The sequence below is a fragment of the Gobio gobio genome (assembly GCF_949357685.1).
Source record: "Gobio gobio genome assembly, chromosome: 19".
NCBI classification, from domain to species: domain Eukaryota; kingdom Metazoa; phylum Chordata; class Actinopteri; order Cypriniformes; family Gobionidae; genus Gobio; species Gobio gobio.
This window is the reverse complement of record NC_137112.1, coordinates 9,274,996-9,300,705: the sequence shown is the minus strand read 5'-3', so window position 1 is coordinate 9,300,705 and position 25,710 is coordinate 9,274,996. Positions and strand designations below refer to the sequence as shown.

Here is a 25,710-nt window from a genome sequence, read left to right as displayed (position 1 = left end):
ATAGCATCTGTTTCTTTTAACCAGTCAATCAAGTGTTTCCACATGTGTGCCTCTTTCTCTTTCTGCATTTCTTTGCTGCATTCTCGTGCTATTTCCTCCTCTTTGCCACACAGCACAGCCAATGCTGGCATTATTTAAAGCACTTTGGCTGTTTGATTTCCTCAGTTGCACACTTTTAGGGATCAGGCCTAAGGTTGGTTTTAGCAATTCATAATCTCAGATGTAGTCAGTAACAGTCTATTGTTTGCCCCGTTGCTGTACTAGAATAGATCAAGTCTTTATCAGCTGTTGCGGGCTGCTCTGACAGTCAGAATGTGATTGTGATGTGCAGATAGACGCATTAATGTTAGGGCTGGTTAGAAGTGGCGTCTTCCTCTTCGCAAAGCCTTCCTTTGCACTGTCATTTGTGCAGTTCTGTAGGCTGTAGGAGGAAATAAAGTCAGCTATTGCTGCATTTTAAGTGTTCTAAAACAGTAACAATGCGGGAGCTGAACTTCCCCGTGCTTTCACGTTGCATTCACTTCCCTTTAGTGTCATGTCGAGTGTGCCGTTGCTTCAGTGAAGCCTCTGGGAGGGGAAGAAAAAAAATGTTATATAGCATGTCACGATGGTGCTGTAATTAAGAGCTGAACTTTGAACCCGTCTGCAAATAGCTTGTGGATCACAAACTTAATGGGTTAACTTTCCCAACGGACCATATGGTATTTGTGTATCTGTAAGCATCACTGTCTCTTTAAGCATCATGCTTAAAGAGACAGTGCACCAAAAAGAAAAATTCAGTTACCCTCATTCCAAACCTTCTGTGGAAGAAAAAACTGTCTCAGTGTTGTTGTTTTTTTCCAAATAGTTTTGGACCCGATTGAAATTCGTTGTATGGGCATAACAGTTCAGTGTTTCCCCTAGAATTTTTTCCAGCAGCGGTGCTGTTACCAAGCCACGCGTCAGAGGGTCCAGGGGCATGCACCTCCGGAATAAAAAAAAACAAAAACCCTTAAACCATGATTTCTGGCAAGTTTTGTGGATAGAAATAGACATTTTGAACATTAAAATCCAAATTAAGCTTTTTATTAGTTTAAAAGGTGACTAGCTTATAGCCTATTTTACTTCAATAACCTGCAGGGACGTGCAAAAAGGGGCAAGGGCTCAAATGTAAGAAAGGGGCAATATTTAAAAATAAAAAAGTATTTGGATACTATTTTATGTTTTTGCAAAAAGTCTCATGCTTATCAAGCCTGCATTTATTTAATCAAAAATTTTATTACATGATGTTGTTTTTTAAACTTTTTATTAATCAAATTTTATATATATATATATATATATATATATATATATATATATATATATATATATATATATATATATATATATATATATATATATATATATATATATATATATATATATATATATATATATATATATATATATATATATATATGATTTATATGATTAATAAAAAGGCAAAAAAAAAAAAAAAAAAAAAGTAAGGCCATCACATATCATACAAGAGCTGCAAGTAATTTTCTCTTTGCCTTTTGTTATTTGATTCACATTATTGGCTCAATCGTCACCAGGTTTATTAGATGCTGCCCCTTTAAGACGCAGATCTAATATCATTCTCCCATTAATTTCTCCCAACTATTTACGCCCATTTAAGCTAAACTGTGTTTAAGTGAATACTCTCCAAGCCTGTCATTTTGAGATATAGGCTATTTTTTGTGTATTTGATGGTTTAGTCGTGCAAACGAAGCACATGTGCAAATCGGTCCGTTTCGCAGCGTACGTACACACACACACACACACACACACACCCGCCTTGAACTTGGAAACAGCGTCTATTGCGCGGATTATTGTGCTTTTCATTTTCATCAAACACGTTCTGCAATTTAGCCAAAGTGGAGAGTGCATTTGACAACAATCACAGATTGTGCTGAATCTGACGTTAAATGCATGTTTGTTGGGGAGAAATGACAGCGCGCGCTGAAGGGAAGGAAGTTGTGCTAGACGATGCGCAAGCATAGTTTATAATAGTTTTACCTCATATCTTCTTTTTATAATACTTGGAAGCGAAAATAAAATAAGATTAATATCACAGCCCTGTGATATTGTGTAAGTGTAAGCAAACTACATTTTTGTTTAGTTCTCTGGCCATCGTCAATCTCTCTCTCTACAGTGTGTAAGTGAATGTGATATTACTGATCATGTGAAGATTTTGCAGTGGCGCTGAAAATCCGCTGTGAATACATTGTAGGGGAAACACTGAAGTTAAAACATTCTTTGAAAAATATCATTTATTCCAAATAATCTTCTTTATGCAGTAGTGCTGGGTATTGATACATATTTCACTCTTTGATTTCGAATCACATGCTCAATTTGATCCTGATCTCAATTGGTTTTCATTTGATTTGGATATATATTAGGTACAGTAGTTTTTAAGGAAAACATCTCTCTCAACTGAGGCAGTAAACTATACAGGGAATATTAATTAATATTAATGGTTCAAATTACCAACAGAATCCAAACTACCGATTCAACTGCTGTTTATTTTTAAATATAATAATCGACAGTCAAAAATTTAGTTTTATACAAACATTTAAAGGGGTGATGAATTGAGAAATCAACTTTCCCTTGAGCCTTTGATATATACAAGTTCATCGTGATGTAAGAATATCCTGTTTCTGAGCTGAAAACTTCCTTGTTAGTCAAAGAAAAGCTTTTATTGACACCAGGCCAAGAAAACACTCGATCTCAGATTCAGAATATGTCGACCATTGACGTCATAGAATGCAGAAACGCTGCCTTAACAGATAAATGTGTACGCCTGCTTCTGTAGCCCCGGCCACCGACTCGTGGAGCTAAACGGATCGCGCTGCCGAGCAATAAACATGCCGGTTCCAGCTCACGTGTGTAAGACATTGCGTGTTTGTTCGCTTCATTTCACGCCGGAATCGTTTGTAAACAAGACACAGGTCGAGACTGGATTTGCAGACATATTGAGATTAAAACACAATGCTGTGCCTTCTATATTGGATCCGACAGGAATGGTGCAACACACTTATGTGAGTAAAACATGTTTTTATATGTGATAGTATTGCATTGTTACAGATCGGATTGATTATGTGTACGTGTCTACTGTCTAACTGAACATACCTTAGCACGCTGTCACAGGCTGGAGAATACTTTATTTGAGGTGTTATTGGTTCATTCGGGATCAGACTCGGACTTGTGACGTTATGGGCCACGGCTCGCAAAGCCCAATGTCACGGGCCTATGTGTTTTTCAGACGGGCTACCAAAACAGGCTATCTTAAATAGTGAAAAAACATTCCTTTCTTGCGCACGCATGTGTGTGTGTGTGTGTACAGGTTGTGGTAATTCACAGATCGGGCGGGACAAGTATTAAAAAATAACATTCCAATCAATGGCGGGTGGATGAGAGATGAATCATTGTGTTTGTTTGATAAAGACATTTTGCGAGTCCTGTGTCGACAAAAGACTCTTTCAAAACAATCCCCACATGTACTGAGGGGAGCTGAAGCTCATTAAATATGCAAATCTTATCCAATCCTAGCCGTGGGTGTTTACCTCCAAGTCTTCAGTGCGGCACGCCCATAAAAACCGAGCGTGTCTTGAGAGAGCCTCAAAACCAGGGCAGAAAATAGCCTATTACTTATTCATTATGATGTTTTTGAATGTAAAAACCACGTGAACGTCATAAGTTGACCTCAGACAACAGCCAGTTCATGACCCCTTTAAATTGCACATCAGGCAGATGAATGTAGGCCCCGTACACACGGAAACGCGTTTAGCTGTATAAATAAAAATGTATCGTATCTGTGTTTCGTCCAGACGGATCCAGCATTTTGGGAGCCTGAAACCACTATTTTTTTTAAACCGGGTCCCAGAGTGGATAAGTCTGTAACACCTTTGCGTTTTCGTGTGTACAGCCAATCGGTATATTTTGTGAAGCGATGATGTCATCACCCCCCCGTCTCCATACTCCAAGTCTTCTTCTCCGTTTTGAGTACATCTCTGTTGCAGAATTAAAGCGCCACACACTGGTCTGGCACGTATACTACATCGTTTTGAGTCGGACTCAGTGATTTCGTGTAGGGCTGCCACTAACGACTATTTTATATCGATTAATCTATCGACTAATTTGTCGATTAATCTATCGACTCATTTATCGCAATAATTTTCAACAATTTTACTTAAAAAAATTTAATTAAACTTGCAACGTTGGCCTTTAGTAGTGTACTATAAAAAAAGTATAAATGTAAACAAGCCCTTGACAAAATGTAAAACTAAAAGAGAATTTTTTTTAAAAGGTAAAAATTTGTAAACCAACATAACAAAATTATGACTTCGATACGGATACGATACCAGACTAAAATACCTCAATACTGAATCGATACCATGGCAAAAAACCAGTAAAAGTAATTGAATAATATGACAGAACTTACTCTTCGTTGTTTTATCATTGTTTTAGGGTTAAGTAAAACTAAAAACTCACTTGGCCGGCATGTTCCTGCCCTGCCCTGCTTCACACAGAATATTAGGTTCGGCCGCATGGACTAAATTCATTGTAACACCCGATTTCTCATTCAACTCTGTATACGTTCACTAAAGACATATCCGACTGCGTTTACCCGAATACTCAGGAATATTCGGAACCCCGAATACCCGAATGCCAGGACGTGCATTTTTACATATTTTTTTTTACCATTCAAACCCAATAATCCGCGAAACTGGCGCCACGTTCTGTCTGAGTGAAAGGCGGCTGCGCGACAGAGTCCGGCAGCGCACGAGCACGTCCCGGCCGCGCCGCACTTTTCTGTTGCTTTCTTTTTCCTGAGCTGCGCGTATGTATTTGACTGTTCTGCTTCCATTGTTTAGTGAACGGTGGAAGCATAGCTTACACACACGTCCTCACTCCTGCTGTCACACATCGACGCAGATTCAGAAATACTGTTCATATTAGAGTGCTGTCAAAGAACCGGTACTAATACAATTTCATATCGTACCCAACTTACCCAGTCGACTAAAAATATTGACGTCGACTAATTAACAGCGTCGAGGCCTAGTTTCGTGTGTATGCAGTTATTTATTGAGAGGAAAACAAAGATCAGATGGCGAAAGCTCTGTCTTTGTGTGGATGTGGCCTTAATGATATAATCATAATTCTAACGTTACTCCATTTCATTTTCAATATAGACATTTAAACAATGTCAGAAACGTTGGAAAGATGGCTTTCCTGAGTTAAATGTAACATTGTGACGTTGTTTAAAAGCTTTTTTTCCAACGTCCTTCTGCAGTTGAAAGACTGATTGAACGATTACATGAGACATGGTACATTTCTTTCAACATGCGTTCTGATATTCATTGATGATTATTTGATGCTGTAACTAGTAAAGAGGAAATGATGATCAGTTTACATTAGGGGTGTAACGATATTCAAACCGAACCGAAAAAACACGATGCACCACCCACGGTTCGAATCGCGACACTCTCATGTCGAACCGAGCGTGCCCCGCCCCCTGCTGCCCCAGTCCAGCTCTCACTTCACCTTATGCCACAAAATATTTTTTTTCTTCCTTGACATTAGATTAAATAGTAATTAGTACACTTTTAACAACTAATAAGAGTTGTATTTTTACTAAATATTATTATAATAATATTATTTACTAAACATACACTAACTTTTGTCTTCCAAGTGTATGTCACGTCACTTGGGTGATTGCTCAAGCTGCATGGTGGAAGGACAAAGAGAGCCAGTTTCCCCAAAATGCTACCTTGGAGTCCCAGCAACATCGTCATTTTCGTAGCTTGTTATAAAATAAAAAATCTCTCTCACCTTAAAAAAATGCTTTCCTGTCCTGATCACGCCATATATTATAAGCGCAAGAGAAACTACAAGCATGCACGTTACGATGTCAATTTGTAAGTCAAGAAATAAAAGTAAAGTACCAATAAATCATGAGCTGGGAAGGATTTGCATGCAGTTATGATGTGCATTCTGTTTATCAGGAGCAGTTTTCATGTTTCATTAACAGTTCATGAAGTATTGTGTATTCGCCATGGTAACTGTTGTTTCCATAACCACAAAATACCACTTTATTTTCACTTTATGTTATTTTGTTTATTTTTTAAATTAGTGTAGTGGCTACTTTATAGTATTAACAAAAACTGCGATTTAATATCTTTAACTTATAGGCCTATTTATTAATCAGTTTGAGTCATAGTCATACAATTAATGTGTTTAAGTAGACTACCGTGGGGCATTACTTGTGTGCGTCATCAATTTTTACGAAATAAATGTGCTTTTTTTTAAAAATTATGGTAAATGGTAAAATGAGTAGATTATTTCTTATTTCATTTGAGTTTACTCAGGTATGCTAACTGCTCTAAAGAAAACGTGAAGCCAATGTATAAGTTAAATTATTGCTGTTGTTATTATTAAGTTAAACGTGAATCAAGTGTTATTATTGCTGGTGCCCTGCCATGGACCCTGACTCCACATCAAACATAACCGAACCGTGGCTCCAAAACCGTGGCAAAGGTGTATCGTTACACCCCTAGTTTACATGCGCTCCCTCTCTTTATCTCAGACACCACAAGAAATGCCACAAAACGACATTAATTGTTTAAAATTTCATGGTAAAATTGACTGAATTTGAAAGCTGAGACTTTGTTCCATATCAGGCGCTCTACAAGTAATGTTTAGTGACGTTTCGAAATTGCGATTGATTCTTAGGATTTAACCCTCTGGGGCTCTTCGGTCATTTCTGACCCGAATTTTTTAAAATATTTTTTTTTAAAAATCATAGCTTCATCGGAATGGTCCGAAACTTGGTGACTTTATTGGTACTTGGTATATAAACACCTAAACAAATTGGGGACAGGATTTAAAAAGTCTTAAGTGGTCGTAAATAGTCACACTGAGGACCTTTGGGTCAAAAATGACCCCCATAGGAAATGAATGGGAAATTGGCAAAAATATGAAAATAAAGAGTTTTTTTTGTGCATACAATCTACAAATAAGCCAGGATGCAGTAAAAAAGGACTCAACAGTGAAGGGTTTGTCTGTTTTGCACTCTTGATGTTTTAGAGATTCACCCCTTCACTGTTGAGTCCTTTTTATCTGCATCCTGGCTGATTTGTAGATTGTATATACAAAAAAACTTTTGTATTTTTGACAATTTCCTATGGGGGTCATTTTTGACCCAAAGGTCCTGAGTGTGACTATTTTTTTTACGACCACTTAGACTTTTCAAATCCTGTCCCCAGGGGTGTTCATATACCAAGTACCAATAAAGTCACCAAGTTTCGGACCATTCCGATGAAGCTACGATTTTTTATAAAACGCAAGATCCACTATAGTGGTAAAAATATGCTATTGCGTGATAAAAATGCTCAATGTGTCCACCGGATTGCACCGATCTCATTTTAAAAATTGCTTTCATGAGGCCTAGGCTTGACTGTAAAATGAAATACAGTAATAAAAAAAAAAAAAAAAAAATTATATATATATATATATATATATATACATTTTTTATTATATTCAATGGGAAAAAATGGGTCATAATTATTGCATAAATATTAATTATAAATCATAAAATTATATCAAAACACCAAAAAAGAAAAGAAAAAATATTATTGAACAAAAATATATTTAATTGATTTTACTCAAATCTTTGTTTATCTTAATCCCGCCCTCTGGGTCATTTTTGACCCGCAGGTCCTGAGTGTGACCCATAAATGAAGAACCCCAGAGGGTTAATAATTGATATAATTAAAATGAAGATTAAAAGATGCAGCTCACAATTCCAGTTCATTGTTACCGTGTCTATTAAGCTCCATACGACTTATGAGATTCATGTGAACAGCGAACAGACCAACATTTGAGTTATTCACAGGTAATCTTCCGCAATGTTCGAAAGTATGTTGATTGTTTTAATTTCTCACTGATCATTGTTAGTTTTGAAACCTATGAGTCATTTCTGTAGCCTGATTTTGCACATCCTGTAGTGGAGGCCTTTTTCAGGGTGAGAGAAAGCTCGCTAAGGGTGACCCTTTATGTGTATATACGCTCTATGCTTCCGCAGTTTGAGTTATGGTGTGGTTAGATCTCTCACCTTAAAAGGGGAAGCGCAGTTTGTGGTTATGAACGCCCATGACAAACTCTTTCAGCACGAATCATGAATCGCTCTGAGTGTGATGTGACACTGTTCTGACCGACTGAAGGTTTAGGTGTCACTCTGTATCTCTTTTGTCCTCTTCTGAGCAGCCATGGGAAACCAGTGAGTATCTCCATCGTCTGTCTGATGAACTCAAAACATTCTGAATGCTGCATGATGATCTAGATGGTAGCGTTGTATGGATGTGTCTGTTTTCAATCCTTCAAGCTTGCCTTTTGATTCTCCTTTGTACGTGGGTTAGTTTATAGCTTTCAATCTATTTCTTGACCTTTATGTGGTTCCTCACTAACAAACGATGAATTGAACCCTTTCTACTGCTGGACCTGCATGTGTAATGGTGCAAAATATACCTACCGGGCGTTTGTCATGATGTAAGGTGCCTATGTATACGACTCTTAAAACTTCTTGCCTGAGATTTTGGATGCCTATGAATCTTTGGTGTATGTTCATATTTTGCTTGCCTGGAGAGCCTTGGATGAAGTTTAGTTTCACAACTACTGGACTGGAGGCTCTGGCGATTCTCAATGAGAAAATGAATTTGCCAATAGAGGGAATTTAATGTCTCCCATCTCCTTTTGCATGCGTTCATGTTAGATGTCGGTCTGGTCGTCAAGTTTAATTCATGCACTCTTTATTTGCTGTTTTGAGCTTGCCGACTGTCTGTAATGCAGAAGTTTTAAGGAAGTATACCAGTCCAGCATTTACATAAACATTCTATAAACAACTTATGTGATATGCTTTTGATTATCACAGGCGTACTCATACCTCGGTTTGAGTACGTCTGTGGGACGACCATTGTGCCACTACATTTACATTGTTTTTTTAAAGTCTCTTCATTTTTTTTAGCCCATTTAAATGTTGGTAGCTAATCAGATTTCTTGGTTTTCGATTAGAACAACAAAGTCTTCCACTATAAAAGGATCCATTTGTATGTTGAATGTTAAGCAAAAGTGTGATTCTAGCATTTATAAACCAATTTGGATTTCAATTATATGGCGCATAGTACTTGAAATCAATATTTATTGAGTCTGTTTTGTTATGACTTCAAGGATGTCCTAATATACCACATCCTGCAGTCTAGTGAAGTATGAATGCTCAGTCTGAGAGGCTTTACAGCCAAGCAAGCAGTGTATCCAGTAGAGATGCACCAGTTGACCGGACAAAAATTGGTTTTCTTTGTATTTTTCTGCCGATTTTTCCAGAAGTGCGCCCGCTTGTAAATACGCCTATATTGCAATCATTCGCGAACATGTCACTTGTGTGTTACAAACGGAAAATGCTTCAGCTCAGCTTCTCACGTGTTGGATCGGATGAGAACGAAACAGACTAACTTGTGACAAAGCCGAAATACTTCTTTTTGTAGCCTAAAGAAGAACATGCATGCACTTTTGAAATGAAATTCTATCAGTTCTGTAGCCTATAGGATGATCATTTTTATTTTATCTTAAAATTACATTGACTTAATTTGATTTAAAAAGCACCTGCTGTAGCATCTTAGTTTTTTTTCGTTGCACTAAACATTATTTGATTTAACATTTTGGAACAATTATATACTTTGGTTTTATTTAATTTCACTGGTAAAGACTTTTTTTCTTTACACTGAATTTAAAAACAAATGCTGATTTAAGTAACATCTTTGTTTGGATTGCAGAATATGCAGTTGTTGCCTTTAATTTCACCTTTCAGCCTTTTAATTTCCAATTCAATTTCCTTTTAATTTCAGATTGCGGACTTGTTTTTTAATTAGCCAAAAGCCAATTTAGCCTGTTAAATACCAAATAAACATCTTGTTCATGTATACTTTCATTCTTTTATTGTAAAAAATCGGAAATCGGTATCGGAATCGGCCAGTTTAATTGAAAAAAATCGGTAACGGAATCGGCCATGTAAAATCATGATCGATGGAAATCTATATACAATTATTATCCTATAAACTTTATTTTTTTTGGTAACACTTTTCAATAAGGATTCATTAGTTAGCATTACGGCTGTCACTTTTGTGAAAAAAACCTGTTCGATTTGTGAGACAAGTGTTCATTGAATCGATTGTAAAATAGATTTTCCATGTCTAAAGACGTTTCCATTTTCAACGCCAATATAGGCCAATCCACGGACAACTAACAGGCATTAGGACGAACGTAAAAAGGGTGCTTGAGACACACAAGTCAGTAATATATCTGATTTATTGGCGTGAAATTTCGTGCACAATGACAAACAGGAGTGCAAAATTCTCGAAAAACAATAAGCAGAGTGGACTGCCATAACACCAATGAAAAACATTACTGCAGGCTTCAACGTGGCTGTGTTTACATTATTAGAAATGTCCATGAAAAGAGGTTGAAAATAAAAGATAAAATTCACTGAAGGACTAGCCTACCTCTAGTGGGTCTAGGTCTTTGTATTCATCTGGATGATGAAGCTGCATATGCCCCCTCATAGTTGTAGTGCTGCTGTGATATGGGACAGTTTGCATACCACTTTTTCCTTCTTCATAGTTTGATCTACAGTCCAAAACCCGAAGTGCATCCATATCGAACTCCTCAGGTTATTAGGGGGTATCACTCGTCTCTCATGTCGCACAGGTTGATCGCCGTTGTCCTCCATTTTTTTGGCAAAACACCAGGAGCAGCCGATTGAAACTATAGGCGCGTAAAATTGGTGAGAATCTTCTTTTTAGCTGGCGCAACACCTACTGCACTTTCAAAATTCTTTATTTTATTTGTCGGCTTGTTTGTGAGTTTTTTTTACATCTATCTTTTTTCATTCGTTTAAAATTAATAGTGTACATATTTGGTTAAAATCGATTCCCTATTTTCGTTTACGAAACTCGTGTTGGTTGGTCCGATCGATTGTGCAATCGATTTTCGAACGTAAAGTGACAGCCCTAGTTAGCTTGAGTTAACTTCATTACACTGTAAAACAATTATCATGATTTTAACGGTAAAAGACTGTAAAATGCTTTGGTTAAAATAAAATTTCCGTACTATATACGGTAAATAACTGTAATAGATCTTTAGATTTAATTTAATTTCACATTTTAATACTGTAAAACGTACAGTTTTTGGAAGTGAAAAAGAACAAGTCTTAGTGTAATTTACAGTGAAAAAACGTAAATTGACATTCCCATAATTCCTTGTGTGACACTTCACATTTTATGTATTTTCATTGAAATAACTCTTCTTAGTTTTTCTCTAATCAGTTATGTACATTAGGGTTTTATGTTACATCTAATGTTATTAAATTAATGTTTATTGCACTTTTAAAATGTCATGTGTATTACCATGATGGTGTTTAGGGTTTGTGTGAATGACACTGTGCACCTTATATGTTAGTATTGTCCTCCTAAAAGCTTTGATTCATCATGTGACTCTCATCTCCACTGTGATTGGTGGTTGTCAGAATATATCAAAGGTACATAACAAATATTAGTATTTCAGTAGGTTGGTAATTGAACATTATTTCAGTTAATGAAATATGTTTTTCTACCGTAAATTTAATGTACATTTTTACAGTGTACACATAATTATTACAATATAAACCTTTAAAATATATTAGGGCTGTGCGATATTGAAGAAAAATGCGATATGCAATACCTTGTTAAATAATGCGATATTCAATATGCGAAACGATATTGCTTTAAGTGTGTAAAATCTATTTAAATAATATATTAAAAAAATATTTAAAACCTGAGAATGATACTGTGAGGGACCAAGCAGTCAAGGGCAAAGAATACAGGATTTCCAACCAAAAAATAATTTTTAAATGCCAAACAAAGTGACAAATTAAATAACTTGGAAAACTGAAGGAAAATAGTCAGGTCTGGGCCCATAAACAAAGGTAAACTAAAGAGAATCAAAACTGAACAATAATCAAACAAACAAACCAGACAAAGAAAAACATGGCCTCCCAAATGCCACACATGGGAAAACCCAGTTAGAATGAATACCATAATTCATTCACAAAAATAAATAAATGGGTCATAAACAAATTAGTTATATACACAAACAATTATAATGAACAAAAACAAACAAATAAACAAACAACCCTACATCCCCCCAGCTAATCTGCAACATGGGATCAACCACTGGAACAAAATGGCGGCCACTGGCGCCAGCCGGTTCTTTACTAGAACGGACCTCCACTGAAGTGCAGCGCTTTGCCCAGACAGCATCAAACCTCCGCTTTCCACACGTCGGTAACTTAAACTGAAAAGAAATAACTGTTAACACAATATACCACTAATATCTAGAAAGTGTGCACCCAAACTAGTCATGCACGGTAAAAGTGTAAATTAGGAATAAAGTGGTGAAAATGAACCAAAGCTATGTCATATATATGAAAATATATATAAGGTGATCTGCAACTAAAATGTTTAATTATGAAATATACTAAAGGACAACCAAAATAACATGTAAACAAATGAAAGAGAAGGATGCATGTCTGTGTGTGTGGTTTAGTTACCGCCTTGCTGTGTGGCCACGTTGTTGGCCATCACAGATACCATTTATGTGTTTCATATTCTTTCTGGGAAAAGAAAGCATCGCTACAACTTCTGAAAGTGATGTGTTTTAGCAAAAATGAATGTCACAAATTGGACAATATAATTTTAACATCTATGTAAACAAACAAAAAGAGACTGCAAGGAGTTGTTTTCGCAAGTTATTGCGTTTAATAACTCTTTTTAACGTCAAGCAAGTCACATAAGTAACAGTCGTGTGCCCAGTCTATTCTCTGCTATATGCTTCGACCTGAAACGTACACTTTTCACAATGTTGAAGTAGCCTATTAAAATCATTCAGATATTGCGTGCCGTTGCGATATGCATGTCGCGATATGCATGTCGCGATATGAACATTTGCGATATTTCGATAATTTTGGTATATTGTGCAGCCCTAAAATATATGGTTTTGAACTGTAAAATGGAGAGTAAACTAAGTGCTGTCCCGGAAAATCTAAAATGTTGCTACCGTATTTTTTACGGTAAAGTTCTGGAAACCACAACTGACGTTTTTTTACCGTAAATTTTACGGGGATTTTTTTTACAGTGCATTAGTTAACATGAACTATGAATGAACAATACTTCTAGCATTTATTAATCTTAGTTAATGTTATTTCAACATTTACGCATCATTATTAAAATCCAAAGTTGTATTTTGTTAACATTAGTTAATGCACTGTGAACTATCAGGAACAAACAATGAACACAGTTATATTTTTAATTAAATAATTAATAAATTATGTAACAAATGTATTGCTCATTGTTAGTTCATGTTAGTTACTACTAGGGATTCACGATATATCTGCCACCATATTGGTATATCAGGCTCTCAAAAATGATCGGCCAATATATCAGTATCGGCCAAAAATGTTCATATCGGTGCATCCCATTAACTAATGTTAACAAATGAGACCTTTTTGTAGTGTTACCAATTTTTTTGGTCATTTTTGACTGGAAAATCTTTAATTATTACGTTTTTTGAAGGGTTGTATATGATAATTTACAACCTGGTCCTGATCTAATTTTGTAATGTCATAAAAAGGTCAAATGATCAGATGTAGGGTGTCCTCTCTATTACATAATGTTATGTTTTCCGTTTTTATTTCCTGCATGTTTTTGCACGTTGGTTGCATCACATGAATTTGTTGGTCACACCACATTTCCCATTGCATGATTTGGCTGGAAAAAAAGTTTTTTTATCTATAAAAATAAAAGATGATACCAAACACTTTCTTTTCAAGTATTTATTTATTTATTTCAAAGAGGCATTTCATGTCAGGACAGTATTAGTATCACTCTGACATATTTGACTTCATGCCTCTTCAAAATTTTAATTCAGAAATTAAAATATTGCATCATAGAAGAGCTGTCTGCAAGTCATTGTATGTATGAATTGCTTGTTAATGTATTTTTGAATCTGACCTTTGTATAAGGGGCTGGTCTATTTTCTGTGGTAACTGACAGCAAGCTGTCGATAGAGTTTAACTTACTGAACCTGGAACTTTTTTTAGGTATGACTTTGATGCAATTAACATTTGATGGCAGCAAACTTTAAATGTTCAGATGTCTGATCAGTGTAACATGGCTGTGACATTGCTTAATATTGCTACCCTGATTTGCACAACTTCTGTTAGGAAAGAGGAAATGTACTGTCTCATATTGAGAATCAATTAACACAGAGTTTTACTGGTGAGACAGCCCTCCCTAAATACAAACATTCAAACAGTTTAGAGTGTTTACCCAAACTGTATGCCTAAACCACCCAAGATCCCATCGCAGCTGCTCTGTTAGCTTGCCATTTGGATCTATACACACCGTGGATCACCGGGTTCCCATGGAAACATTGTCATCACATAAAAAGACAGAATACAGTAGACCACCAATTGTGTTTAAGTTAGACATATCCAAAAACAGCACAGTAGACGGTTATGGTTGACATTAGGTGACAAGGTTTAGCATGAACCATCTCCATGAGTTCCTTAGATACAAGACATTAGTACGCTGGTTTGTTGTCTATGAGAGACATAGTGGGGTGGATTGATGGTGGCAACTCTTAACATGAAGAAATGATTGTGCACTGACTCTCTAAATTAGACACGACAAACCCCCCACACAACAGAGAACAAGTCGTGAGTCTACCCTGAAAGTGCTTGCTGAGGCGACCGAATGTGCAAAACTGCATACATGTTATTTTGGTATTGATCTTAGAATATCCCTAAGGCTATGTGGAGGGAAAGTAACATTCACCAAAGCTGTTTGGTGAAATGTAAATCATACTGTTGAAAATCAAATGGCAAAACGGTATTTAAAGATTTAAAAAGTCACACATTTTATGTTTTATGAAAGCCATATTTCTACTTGTACTATTTTTTTAGTTGCCACACATTGCCACATTGTATCTTTCCAGTGTAATAGTGTAAATTTAAGCTGGATATTGAAAGTATGTTTTAGGGATGAACTGATATTAAATTCTAGCAATGCAATAATCCAGTAATTATGTTCATGTTATGGCGATACTAAAAAGGTACTCTAGAGCCGAGATTAGAGGTGGGAATCACAGGTTATCGCACGGTACGATACTATCACGATATTTTGCCCACGATAACCACAATAATATTCTGTGACAGACGATATATTGCAAGAAAGTCATCCACGATATATCACAATATCATCAAAAAAATGTCAAAAAGTCATATGATCATGTATTTCATTTATTAACAGGTCATGTATTTTTTTTTTAATAGCAACAATGTACAATAAGTGCATATAGAGCTCCGGAGGTTGACGTCACGAAGCCTAAACTCCGCCATTTTGGCAGGCAATCGGGGGAGCGCTAATGCAGCTGTAGCATTGGTGTATCTATAAAATAATTTAAAACCAGACTGTTTAAACCTTACTATTTCAACATGATGGACAACTGCTGTGCGCCAGGATGCCAGTACAGGCGGGGAAAGCAAAGGGGAAATCATTTTACCGTAGTAAGTTGTTGAAATGCCGTGAATTTCAGTTTATTCTTCATTCTTAAAGGGTTAGTTCACCCAAAAATGAAAATTCTGTCATTAATTACTCACCCTCATGTCGTTCGACACCCGTAAGACCTCCGTTCATCTTCGGAACACAAATGAAGATATTTTAGTTGAAAGCTGATGGCTGAGAAAGGCTTCAGACAGGCCTCCATTGGCATTCAGTACATTTACACTCACAAGACCCATAAAAGGCACTTAAAACGTTGTTACAAAGTCCATCTCACCACAGTGACTCTACAATCATTTTACGAAGCGACGACAATAGTTTTTATGCGCAAAAAAAATCAAAATAACGACTTTATTCAACCTCTTCTTGTCTTCCGTGTGTGCCTCCACGACGCATGCGCGAGAATATGATGCAGAGCCGGGGTTCGGGAATCCATTAAATGCACACTTTAAACTCATTTTGAGCACTACGCCGAGACCTAAAGCATGATCAATGTAGAATTCAACAGCTTAGACACGCGCGTCTTCCTCTGCTTGTAAACAAATCGCTTCTGGGTCATGTGTCCGAACGCCGGATCTGCGTTATATTCTCGCGCATGCGTCGTGGAGGCACACACGGAAGACAAGAACAAGTTGGATAAAGGTGTTATTTTGATTTTTTTTGCGCACAAAAACTATTGTCGTCGCTTCGTAAAATTATTGTAGAGTCACTGTGGTGAGATGGACTTTGTAACGACGTTTTAAGTGCCTTTTATGGGTCTTGGGAGTGTAAATGTACTGAATGCCAATGGAGGTCTATCTGAAGCCTTTCTCAGCCATCAGCTTTCAACTAAAATATCTTCATTTGTGTCCCGAAGATGAACGGAGGTCTTACGGGTGTCCAACGACATGAGGGTGAGTAATTAATGACAGAATTTTCATTTTTGGGTGAACTAACCCTTTAACTACTTTTGTCTCACGTAACTAATGATAAAAATAAGTTCCCATTAAATACGATACTCAATCATGAATAACATAAGTGCTTTTATTTATAAATAACATTCACAAACTGTTGGCTATTTGAAACAAAATTAAGGATCAATAAATTAATACTGAAACAAAAAAATAAGAAATGGCATTTATTGATTATGACTGATTTTATTTGACATGCACAACCCATGGGACAGATGCACACAGCGGCACGCTGTTTTGGACGGGTTTGCGTTAACCTCTAACATATAACGTTAATCTATTCACATGTTTTCTCTTTTAAAATGTAGGTGCATGTAGGCCTATATGTCAGCATTATCACATACGTGTAAAGAATTGAAGACTGTCATGTAAAACAAGAGCGTATTGATGCAGTTCAGTCTGCTATTCTATCTGTTAATTTTACTCCTGATCGGAGGCTTTTGTTTATACGTAGATTTAGGCTTCAACTAAGTTTAATGGTGCAACGCAAAAATATTTAGTAGTGCATAAGTTGTAACTTAGTGGCCATTTACATCAAAACTAGGCTAGTTGTAACTTGCGCTCAGCTGTTGCAACAGGTGTCCTGACAGGAAAGCTATCCATTCCTTTATCGATACACGTGAAAAGCACCCCGGGGGCATTATATAAATTATATTTTGCTATGTACAAGTCTATGTCTTTTAAATTAAAGTGCGAAGTGAACTCCGTTGCCTTGAAACTCAAAATGCCGTCGTAAACAGAATAGGTCACGTGACCTCCGGAGCTCTATACAGCTATCAAACAGCCATAAGCTTGAAAAATGCTTATTTGCTAGAGAGAACAGTTTTTGTGACTAAATGATAGTAAAGAAAGGTCACATCTCTAACTTATCATTCATAGCAGCAACATCTCAAATAGGGGTGCACCGATCCGACTTTTTCAGTCCCGATACCGATACCGATGCCTGGGCTTTGTGTATCTGTCGATACCCGATACCGATCCGATATATTGTTGAATTAATAATAAACTGTATATCTTCCACCTTATACCTTCCTTGAAGAGACTAAAGGCACCAGACTTTACTAACTAAACATAACTAAGACAAAATAACAGATGTATGTAAGGTGTTGAATTCTTATTTATTTAAAAAACAATTGTGCATTCAAATCTAAAATAGAATGTAATCTAACTTCTTTAAATAAATAAAATGTAGCAGTGGAAACAAAAAACAGTGTATTGGTCAAACATACAATAGTAATCTGACAGTTACCAAACATTTTTTACACTACAGATAATTGTTTTGGTATATAATCATATCAATATTAAAAAGTAGCATTACAAATTAACAAATAGTCTAATTTTCTGCCATATGCAATTTAATAAAAATTTTCAGCAAGCTAATAACAACTTTGTTCTGGTTTCACCTCACTCCAGATTAAATGATTGTAGGCTAGGCCTTTTTATTTTACTACACATTGTCAACAGAAATAAGCTGAAATACTGTTGATAATTAAAAATAATTCTTACTACCCACTCTTGCTAAAATGGGTAAGCACACTTGTGTTCTCATTTCAGATGCGTTCTGAGTAAATTAATAAACTGAGTTCATGAGTTCAGTGTTGGACAGATCAGTTGTTCTGGCCAGTCGTTAAAATGATTCGGTTCAAAGGAGTCATTAGGTCACGAATCGGACATTAGCAGACGCGTTGTGTGCGAATCCCGTCTGTTAGAACATCGCGAAAGATGTCAACACACAGAAAACACTTCATAACTGGATATAATTTGTCTCCCGCTTATTGAAAGTATGCTTTATGTCAGCTGGTCAGAGAAGAGTCAATGTTTTTTGAGCGCAATTCACACCCAGTGATAATTCAAGGACAAAATTGTCCGAATGTGTCACGTGCAACATGGTTTCGGTCTTCCGAGCTTTTGATTTGGATTAATATGTGAAATATGAGAGCGAACACTGATTATTTTGAAGACCCAGAGAGCGCGCGCGGGGGAGGAGCTCTCAGATCGGTCTCTGTCACTCAGTCACAAGCGCAGCATCTGTTCTACATCACTCGTAAATCACAATAACTCATCAAATTAGGCTTTGGCCGTCAAAAAAATGCAGTAATACCCTCGAAACAGCGACGAACTAGTTGGCGTGGCAAGCGTGAAATATCTCCTCCACACAGCCGACTCTCTGGCTCGCTCCCTTCTAGCATGCGACACACGTGAAGCTGACGAATGACGTCGGTTCTGCTGCGACGGAAAAAAACACCTGGATCGGCTTGTGGATCTGTTAATTTTTCCGATCCCCGATCCAGCTATTTTGTCAGTATCGCGGCCGATATCCGATCCTAATATCGGATCGGTGCACCCCTAATCTCAAATTTATATTAGTCGTAATTTAATGCTAGTAGTAATGTATAAATGTTGACCAAAGAGTTGCTCTGGCTACTAAACTTGTTGTAGCCATTTAAAAAAAAAGGTATTTAGTTTCATATTTACGTTTAAATATTATGTTATTTTTTTATGTAATGTTGATTATGAAAAGTGAACAGCAAGAGTAAGATAGGACACGTCATAAGATGCGCAATGTCGGAAGACCTGGAGTGGTTCAGAAATGATTTTGACCACTTCATTAAGTTTTGTTTTGTAGAAAGCTTTTCTTTAAAGTGAATTTCGTTTGGGGTAAATCGTATCTTAATTTTATTCAATGTTATATCAACCAGTTGCCTGGATTTAATAAATAATAAGCACATATTGCAGACAATATATTGAGGCGCAGGAGCGTTCACTTGAATTGCGTGTGAACTGGAGTGCGTCTCATAAATGAACCGAAACTCAGCGTATAGGCTACTTGCCTCACACACATGAGAAATATGTCAATAGAAAGCTTGAAATGTCATGTAATCGAAGCCATTAAAAATGAAAAGATGTAGGCCACTCTCTGATCATGTAATCTGTATGAAATGTGCATTTGTCTCTTGGCTATCGCGGAGATGACGAGTCAGCATCTTCAATTTTATATTTGCAGCTGACACTGACAGAAAACACTAGTTTACCTATTAATAAACAATTAAAATGTCTCCTTGCTATTTTTGACACATTCACAATCATTACTTTTGCCGGTGCGGAATAGGCTAATATATTACTTAAACGCTAATTAGGCTATGGTTTAGAATTCTCTCCAGTATATATATTTATGTAATTAAATTAATTGTAATTAAAAAAGTGCTTAGTCGACTAATGGCTGAACAACTACTAGTCTAGTAGAAAAAACTTAAGTCGGTGGCAGCCTTACTTATTTAGCATATTTTCGAACCAGCATGTCACAATGGCCATTCTGGGTGATAGCGGCCCTGAGTGGAATGAGCGAGCTCGCATTATAGTTTGGTGCAGGAGGGGAAGAAACTCATATTCTTTCATAGGGCCCAAAATTGCTAGCGGTGCCCCTGTCTGTATGTATAAAAAAATATTGATACTTTGTGCCAGAGTATCGATAACGTCTCGCGGCAGGAAATATCGCGATAAATCGGCATATATCTATTTTTTTGTCCAACCCCTAGTATAGACTATTTTGTGTAATTGCATTTGAAAAATGTCAAATTATAAAACTATAGAATAAACTCAAATCAGTTGTTACAAGTGAATTTAAGCACCAGAAATGCATTTTTGAGGTTTACTAAAGATTACATTTTAGTGTAAGATTAACTTTAGGTGAGTGTTCGATGATGGCAATTTAATGGTTATCTAAATATAAAATGAAAGGAAATTAACAATTAAACGATCTACTGATATTTAATGGTGAATGATTATATAGTTATAATTTAATTTTGATTGATATTTAAAAATGTTTATAAATTGATACTTTTGGTCGTGAATGGCTCTGTCCCAAATGGCACACTTCATATGTACTTACGCTCTTGTGGGCTTACAATGGCTGCCCCGTGCACGTGTCCATTAAATGGGTCATTTAGTCTTTAGTTTGATCATATTTACAAAAGACAGATGCGCTGTACCAATCCTTTCCGAAAACAGTCGAGCTTCTGGAGGCGTGCAGTAGGCGGAGCTAAAGATTCACTATACGTTTGTGTTGTATACATTATATGCACTTACGCGCCGTTTGCCAACAAAACACAGACATTTGATGCAGTTTCAATCACCGCCTGCGGTTCTGACTCATGACCAGGGTCTTTTATCGCTGGGACCGCTCCCTTAGCCTAGAAATCTAGACGCACCCTAGCGGCTGCCAGGGTAGTCTAGCAACTCTCCGTTGAATTGCGAGCTGGAAAAACCAAACTCTGGTCAGGCCAATCACATCGTGTATACAGTCGGTGGGCGGGTTTAACATAATGACCCGTTTAACGTTTATCCCGCCCCTCGGATTGAGTCCAGCCAATGGTGAGTTCCCAGACCCAACATCTTGATGTGGGTCTGGCTTGTCAGGCTAGCTCCATGTTTCAGTATCAAACAATCTGCAAATCCAGCATCGAACTGGGTCGAAAAAATCTACTTTTATAAAACGTGACTAGAGTCTAGACCTTGCGTTTTTTCATTCCACTGCCTTGCGTCTCGTGTTTTTCTTAACGCAAAATGTTTTCTGTATCAATGGCCCCTAACAGGGCCCTTTAGCAATTAATATATTCAAAGTATAGCAAAGCTTCTCATTCCTTATTGCTTAATTATAGTAAATGAGGCAAATACTGACATGGAAAAAGCCTTTTTTCGTTCTGGTGGAAGCTTTGATCAGGTATAGAGAAGGTAAGTTAAATAACTTATGTTAAAGGATTAGTTCACTTCAAAATGAAAATCTCATCCAAGATGTTCATGTCTTTCTTTCTTCAGTCGAAAAGAAAGTACGTTTTTTGGAGGAAAACATTCCAGGATTTTTCTCCATATAATGGTCTTCAATGGCAACCAACGGTTAAAGGTCCAGTTTCTAAGGAAGGGCTTCAGAGGCTCTGCACGATCCCAAACGAGGATAGGGTCTTATCTAGCGAAATCGTCGGTCATTAAAAAATTATGTTTTATTAACAAGGTTCGGGAGGAGCACGTTCAGATAATTGACACACGCGGAGAGCACTCAGCTAATCAACAGTAAGAGGTATATATACACAGTTTGTTGACAGTTATCCCTCCACCACCCATTCTCCACACTTTTAGTTCTAACCACTTACGTACTCTGGGTTCGGGACAAATTCCAAGCTAATTCCAAGCCCCCGTAGTCTGGCTATCACCAGACCAAGCTCAATTTAAGATTGAACATTGGTCTGGGGAGTCTGCTATGTATTTTCTACTGCACAAGAGGTGTGATAAACGAGCATAAATTAAAAGACTCTGTATGCAATTGGATAGTCCTTCAACCAATCAGACCACAAGAGGCGTGATCAACGGGCATCGATCCATCCCTTCTCTGGATAAGGTGGATAAGCCAGTTTGTGATTGGTTCCCGCAAAAGTGTAACAGAAGCAGTAGAAATTAATGTACAGGTTTCCAGACTGAGTTGCTGGACGAAATCAAATTGGCGGCAGATCAGGCTGGGTTTACCCAGTCTACACCCCCTGGACAGCACGCCTAATAAGCATTTAAATGTACTCTCTATAAATTATATGTATGTGTGAACTCGTGAAATATATATATACATTTTAACCTCAAACGTTCGACTTCGGTGTTGTGATTTTTCACGACGTATAACGTCATCACGGCGTAGGTGGAAGTACCGACCCAGTGCCAAAAAACTCTCAGGTTCTCCTCCATTAATCCCAACACCGAGGTTGAGCATTGGAGGTTAAAAGGTTTTTTTTTTTTTTTAAATGGCCGATCGTTTTGCTAGATAAGAACCTATTCCTCGTCTGGGATCGCTCAGAGCTTCTGAAGACCTTCCTTTGAAACTGCATTGATTTGGACCTTCAACCGTTGGTTGCCATTGAAGTGCATTATATGTGGAAAAATCCTGGAATGTTTTCCTCAAAAAATGTACTTCCTCTCCGACTGAAGAAAGAAAGACATGAACATCTTGGATGAGTTGGGGGTGAGTAAATTATCAGGAAATGTTTATTTTGAAGTGAACTAGTAATCCTTTAAGTCTTAAATAAAGACACAATATGTAAGACTTAATAATTCATAAGATTTTCACCACTCTTTATCTAGCTAAGCAACAAACTTTGCTAATTGTCTTTGTAAGTACAAATTAGCAACCTATAAAAAGCACATTCTCTCTGTGTGAAGATATACCCATGTGGACAAACAGGCGTTGCAAGATTCTTTAAGTAACTGCGGCTGACTCACTTTACACTCTCATGTCTTATTGAAGCCTGAGCTAAACGAAACAGGCTTGGCTGATAGTTCAGATATTGCAAGTGTGTAGTTGTCAGACCTCTTGCTTTGAAATGCTCAAGGTAAAACAGACAGCCGGGGAGAACTTGCTGTGACACGATGACAATAACAATTTACACATAGTAAAAGATCTTAATTCATTAAAGGCACATCATGTGTCTTCATGTGACACTTTTTATTATACCACACAATAAGCCTGAAGATTCAGCTGAAGATCAGTTCGTGTCAGGCTAATTTCCCTAAATATCTGTAGGGATGTTCTGCGTAGCCTTTATTGTATAGTAACGGAATGGTTTCCTTTTCCTCTCTCAGTCTTTCCATCATTGACCGCAGCAAAATGCCATTGGGAGAGGATGGACACTCTTGGAAAAAGAAAACATCGAGCATCAAGGAAATCTATGACTTCAAAGAGGTTTTGGGAACGTAAGTATAAGAACATTTTACTTCCAACTCGGCTGCTACAAAGATGCCGCTGATGTTTGCATTTCAGCTGATGGCTGTCCTTTCTTCCTGACGTTAATCATACTTGTCTATAGTGAATTATGCTGCAATTTTGTGCTGAGGATGTTTTTGTGTCGACCTATGTGGGCACTTCTCTTTGATTCCAAGTGCATGGTCATGATGTTTGCTTAGAAAGTCAAGCTTTTAATGGACTTTTAATAGGGAACATTCAGTATTTAGGGACTTGGCCCACCCTGACGAATCAGAGTATACGTGGAAATTAGCTGTCATAACAGAGATCATTTGCAAATAGAAGTCTTAAAGGTGCAGTAGCAAAAGCAGGCTTTTTGTTTCAAAAGAAACCTTGACGAACATTATTTTAGAGATAAAGATAAAATGCTATAAATTAGGGGTGTAACGATACACCCTTTCTATTTACACATCGATTGCGATTGCAGTTTCATTCTCATGTTACGCAGCACGTTTGAGCTTCAGCAAGAACCAATGAGGTTCATTCTCGTGTTACGCAGAGCGTTTGAGCTTCCTCAAGAACCAATGAGGTTCATTCTTATGTTACGCAGAATTTTTTAGCTTCCTCAAGAACCAATGGGGTTTATTCCCATGTTATGCAGCACGTTTGAGCTTCCTTAAGAACCAATGAGGTTCATTCTCGTGTAACGCAGAGTGTTTGAGCTTCCTCAAGAACCAATGAGGTTCATTCTCGTGTTACGCAGAGCGCTTGAACTTCCTCAAGAACCAATGAGGTTAATTCTCGTGTTAAGCAGCACATTTGAGCTTCCTCAAGAACCAATGAGGTTCATTCTTGTGTTATGCAGCACGTTTGAGCTTCCGCAAGAACCAATGAGGTTCATTCTTGTGTTACGCAGCACGTTTGAGTAACACGAGAATAAACCTCACTGGTTCTCGCACGTCAAGCGAACATGCTTGAGCTTCCGTTTATCACAACTGATGTGTGCGTTGATGTATGTTTATATGTGAATAAAAGCCTAAATTCAATCTGTTCATCATATAAAGCGGTCGAGTCACTTCAGAGAATTTGAACTAAACTGCTCAATTAAAAAGGATTAGCTTTATGATCTTTTTAGGAACTTTTTAAGTTAATCTCTCAGAAATCTCTCAGATTTCATCAAAAATTTGTGTTCCGAAGATGAACGAAAGTCTTACGGGTTTGGAACGACATGAGGGCGAGTAATTGATGACAGAAATTTCATTTTTGGGTGAACTAACCTTTTAATAAACTTGTTTAGCCCCTTTGAAGAAACCCTTCATCCCACATATTAGGGGCTAACTACTAAAAAAAAAAACTATGCTATTGTCTAGATGTGTATTTAACTGGCAACAACAAGTCAACAAGTTTGACTTGATGAAATAAAGAATTGCGGTGAGGCAGGAAGCATTTGAAATGGCTCATAGAACCGGCTCACAGGAGTAATTTGTTCAATTTGTTTTCCCTTTCTCATCACATTCAATTCAAACTCTACGTAATTTGTTTTGCTGTAGCACTGTAGATTCAGTAGCAGTACAGCACTGCTCCCAAAACACTGTCAGGAACCATTAACCATTTTCTGAACAGGAACCAATTCTAAATTCCAAACCCTCATTAAACACTTCCACATGTTTTACTCAGAGCCAGTTTAAAGGAGGCTATTGTTGGGGCTATAGATTTTAGGTGTGTGAGATGAACTTTGGTCTCTGCTCACACAGTGTCAAGAGTGGGAAAACTCCATGGGCCCATATCCCAGGCCTGGATTCAGTGCACACTGCAGTGTTAATGGAATCTTCAGTGACATCATGTCTGCAGTAACAGTTTAGGACGGACAGAGAGAGGGGGAAACTGTGCTTTCATTTATTTAACTAGAGTTTTAGGAGGGTCTGGTTTTCTCTGCTCTTACTGTAGGTTTAATGAGAATGCAGAAAGACATTCACCCAGTTTCCCAGACAAGGCTTTTTCCTTGTCCTAGACTAAAATGCACGTTTATAATAGCTACTTCAATGTCTTAAATAAACTAAGAACAAACCCTGACTTAATCTAAGTCCTGTCTGTGAAACCAGGCCATTATGTTTTAAACTGTCCCAGAATTCAATCGGAACACATGTTAAAATCTATGATAATACTGCAAATCTCAATAAGATTCTCTTTCTCAAGTCTCAAGATTTCAATATTGGCTAAACTCTATTGTTAAGGTCAGTTTTGTATGTTGTCCAGGCTTGTTTGGGGATAGATCAACAGCTCTCTACATCGTTCAACTGCGAGCTCATCGTGGGTTGGTTGTCTTGGCAACAGGAGGAGACACTTTCCATATAGACTATAACTGTTGCTATGG

General features: G+C 37.2%; 1 protein-coding gene across 2 annotated transcripts in view; it reads left to right on the top strand.

Annotated features, from left to right (window-relative positions):
• Positions 1-25,710, top strand: part of camk1b (calcium/calmodulin-dependent protein kinase Ib) — a 126,194-nt gene that overhangs the window by 3,757 nt on the left and 96,727 nt on the right. The window contains exons 1-2 of one of the 2 annotated variants that reach the window (XM_079844683.1): positions 8,103-8,299; positions 23,237-23,347. In XM_079844683.1, the coding sequence (XP_079700809.1) occupies positions 8,289-8,299; positions 23,237-23,347 (122 nt within the window). In that variant the 5' untranslated portion in view covers positions 8,103-8,288. Of the gene's footprint in view, positions 1-8,102; positions 8,300-23,236; positions 23,348-25,710 lie in introns of those variants that run through there. The other variant, XM_079844684.1, reaches the window with a different exon arrangement.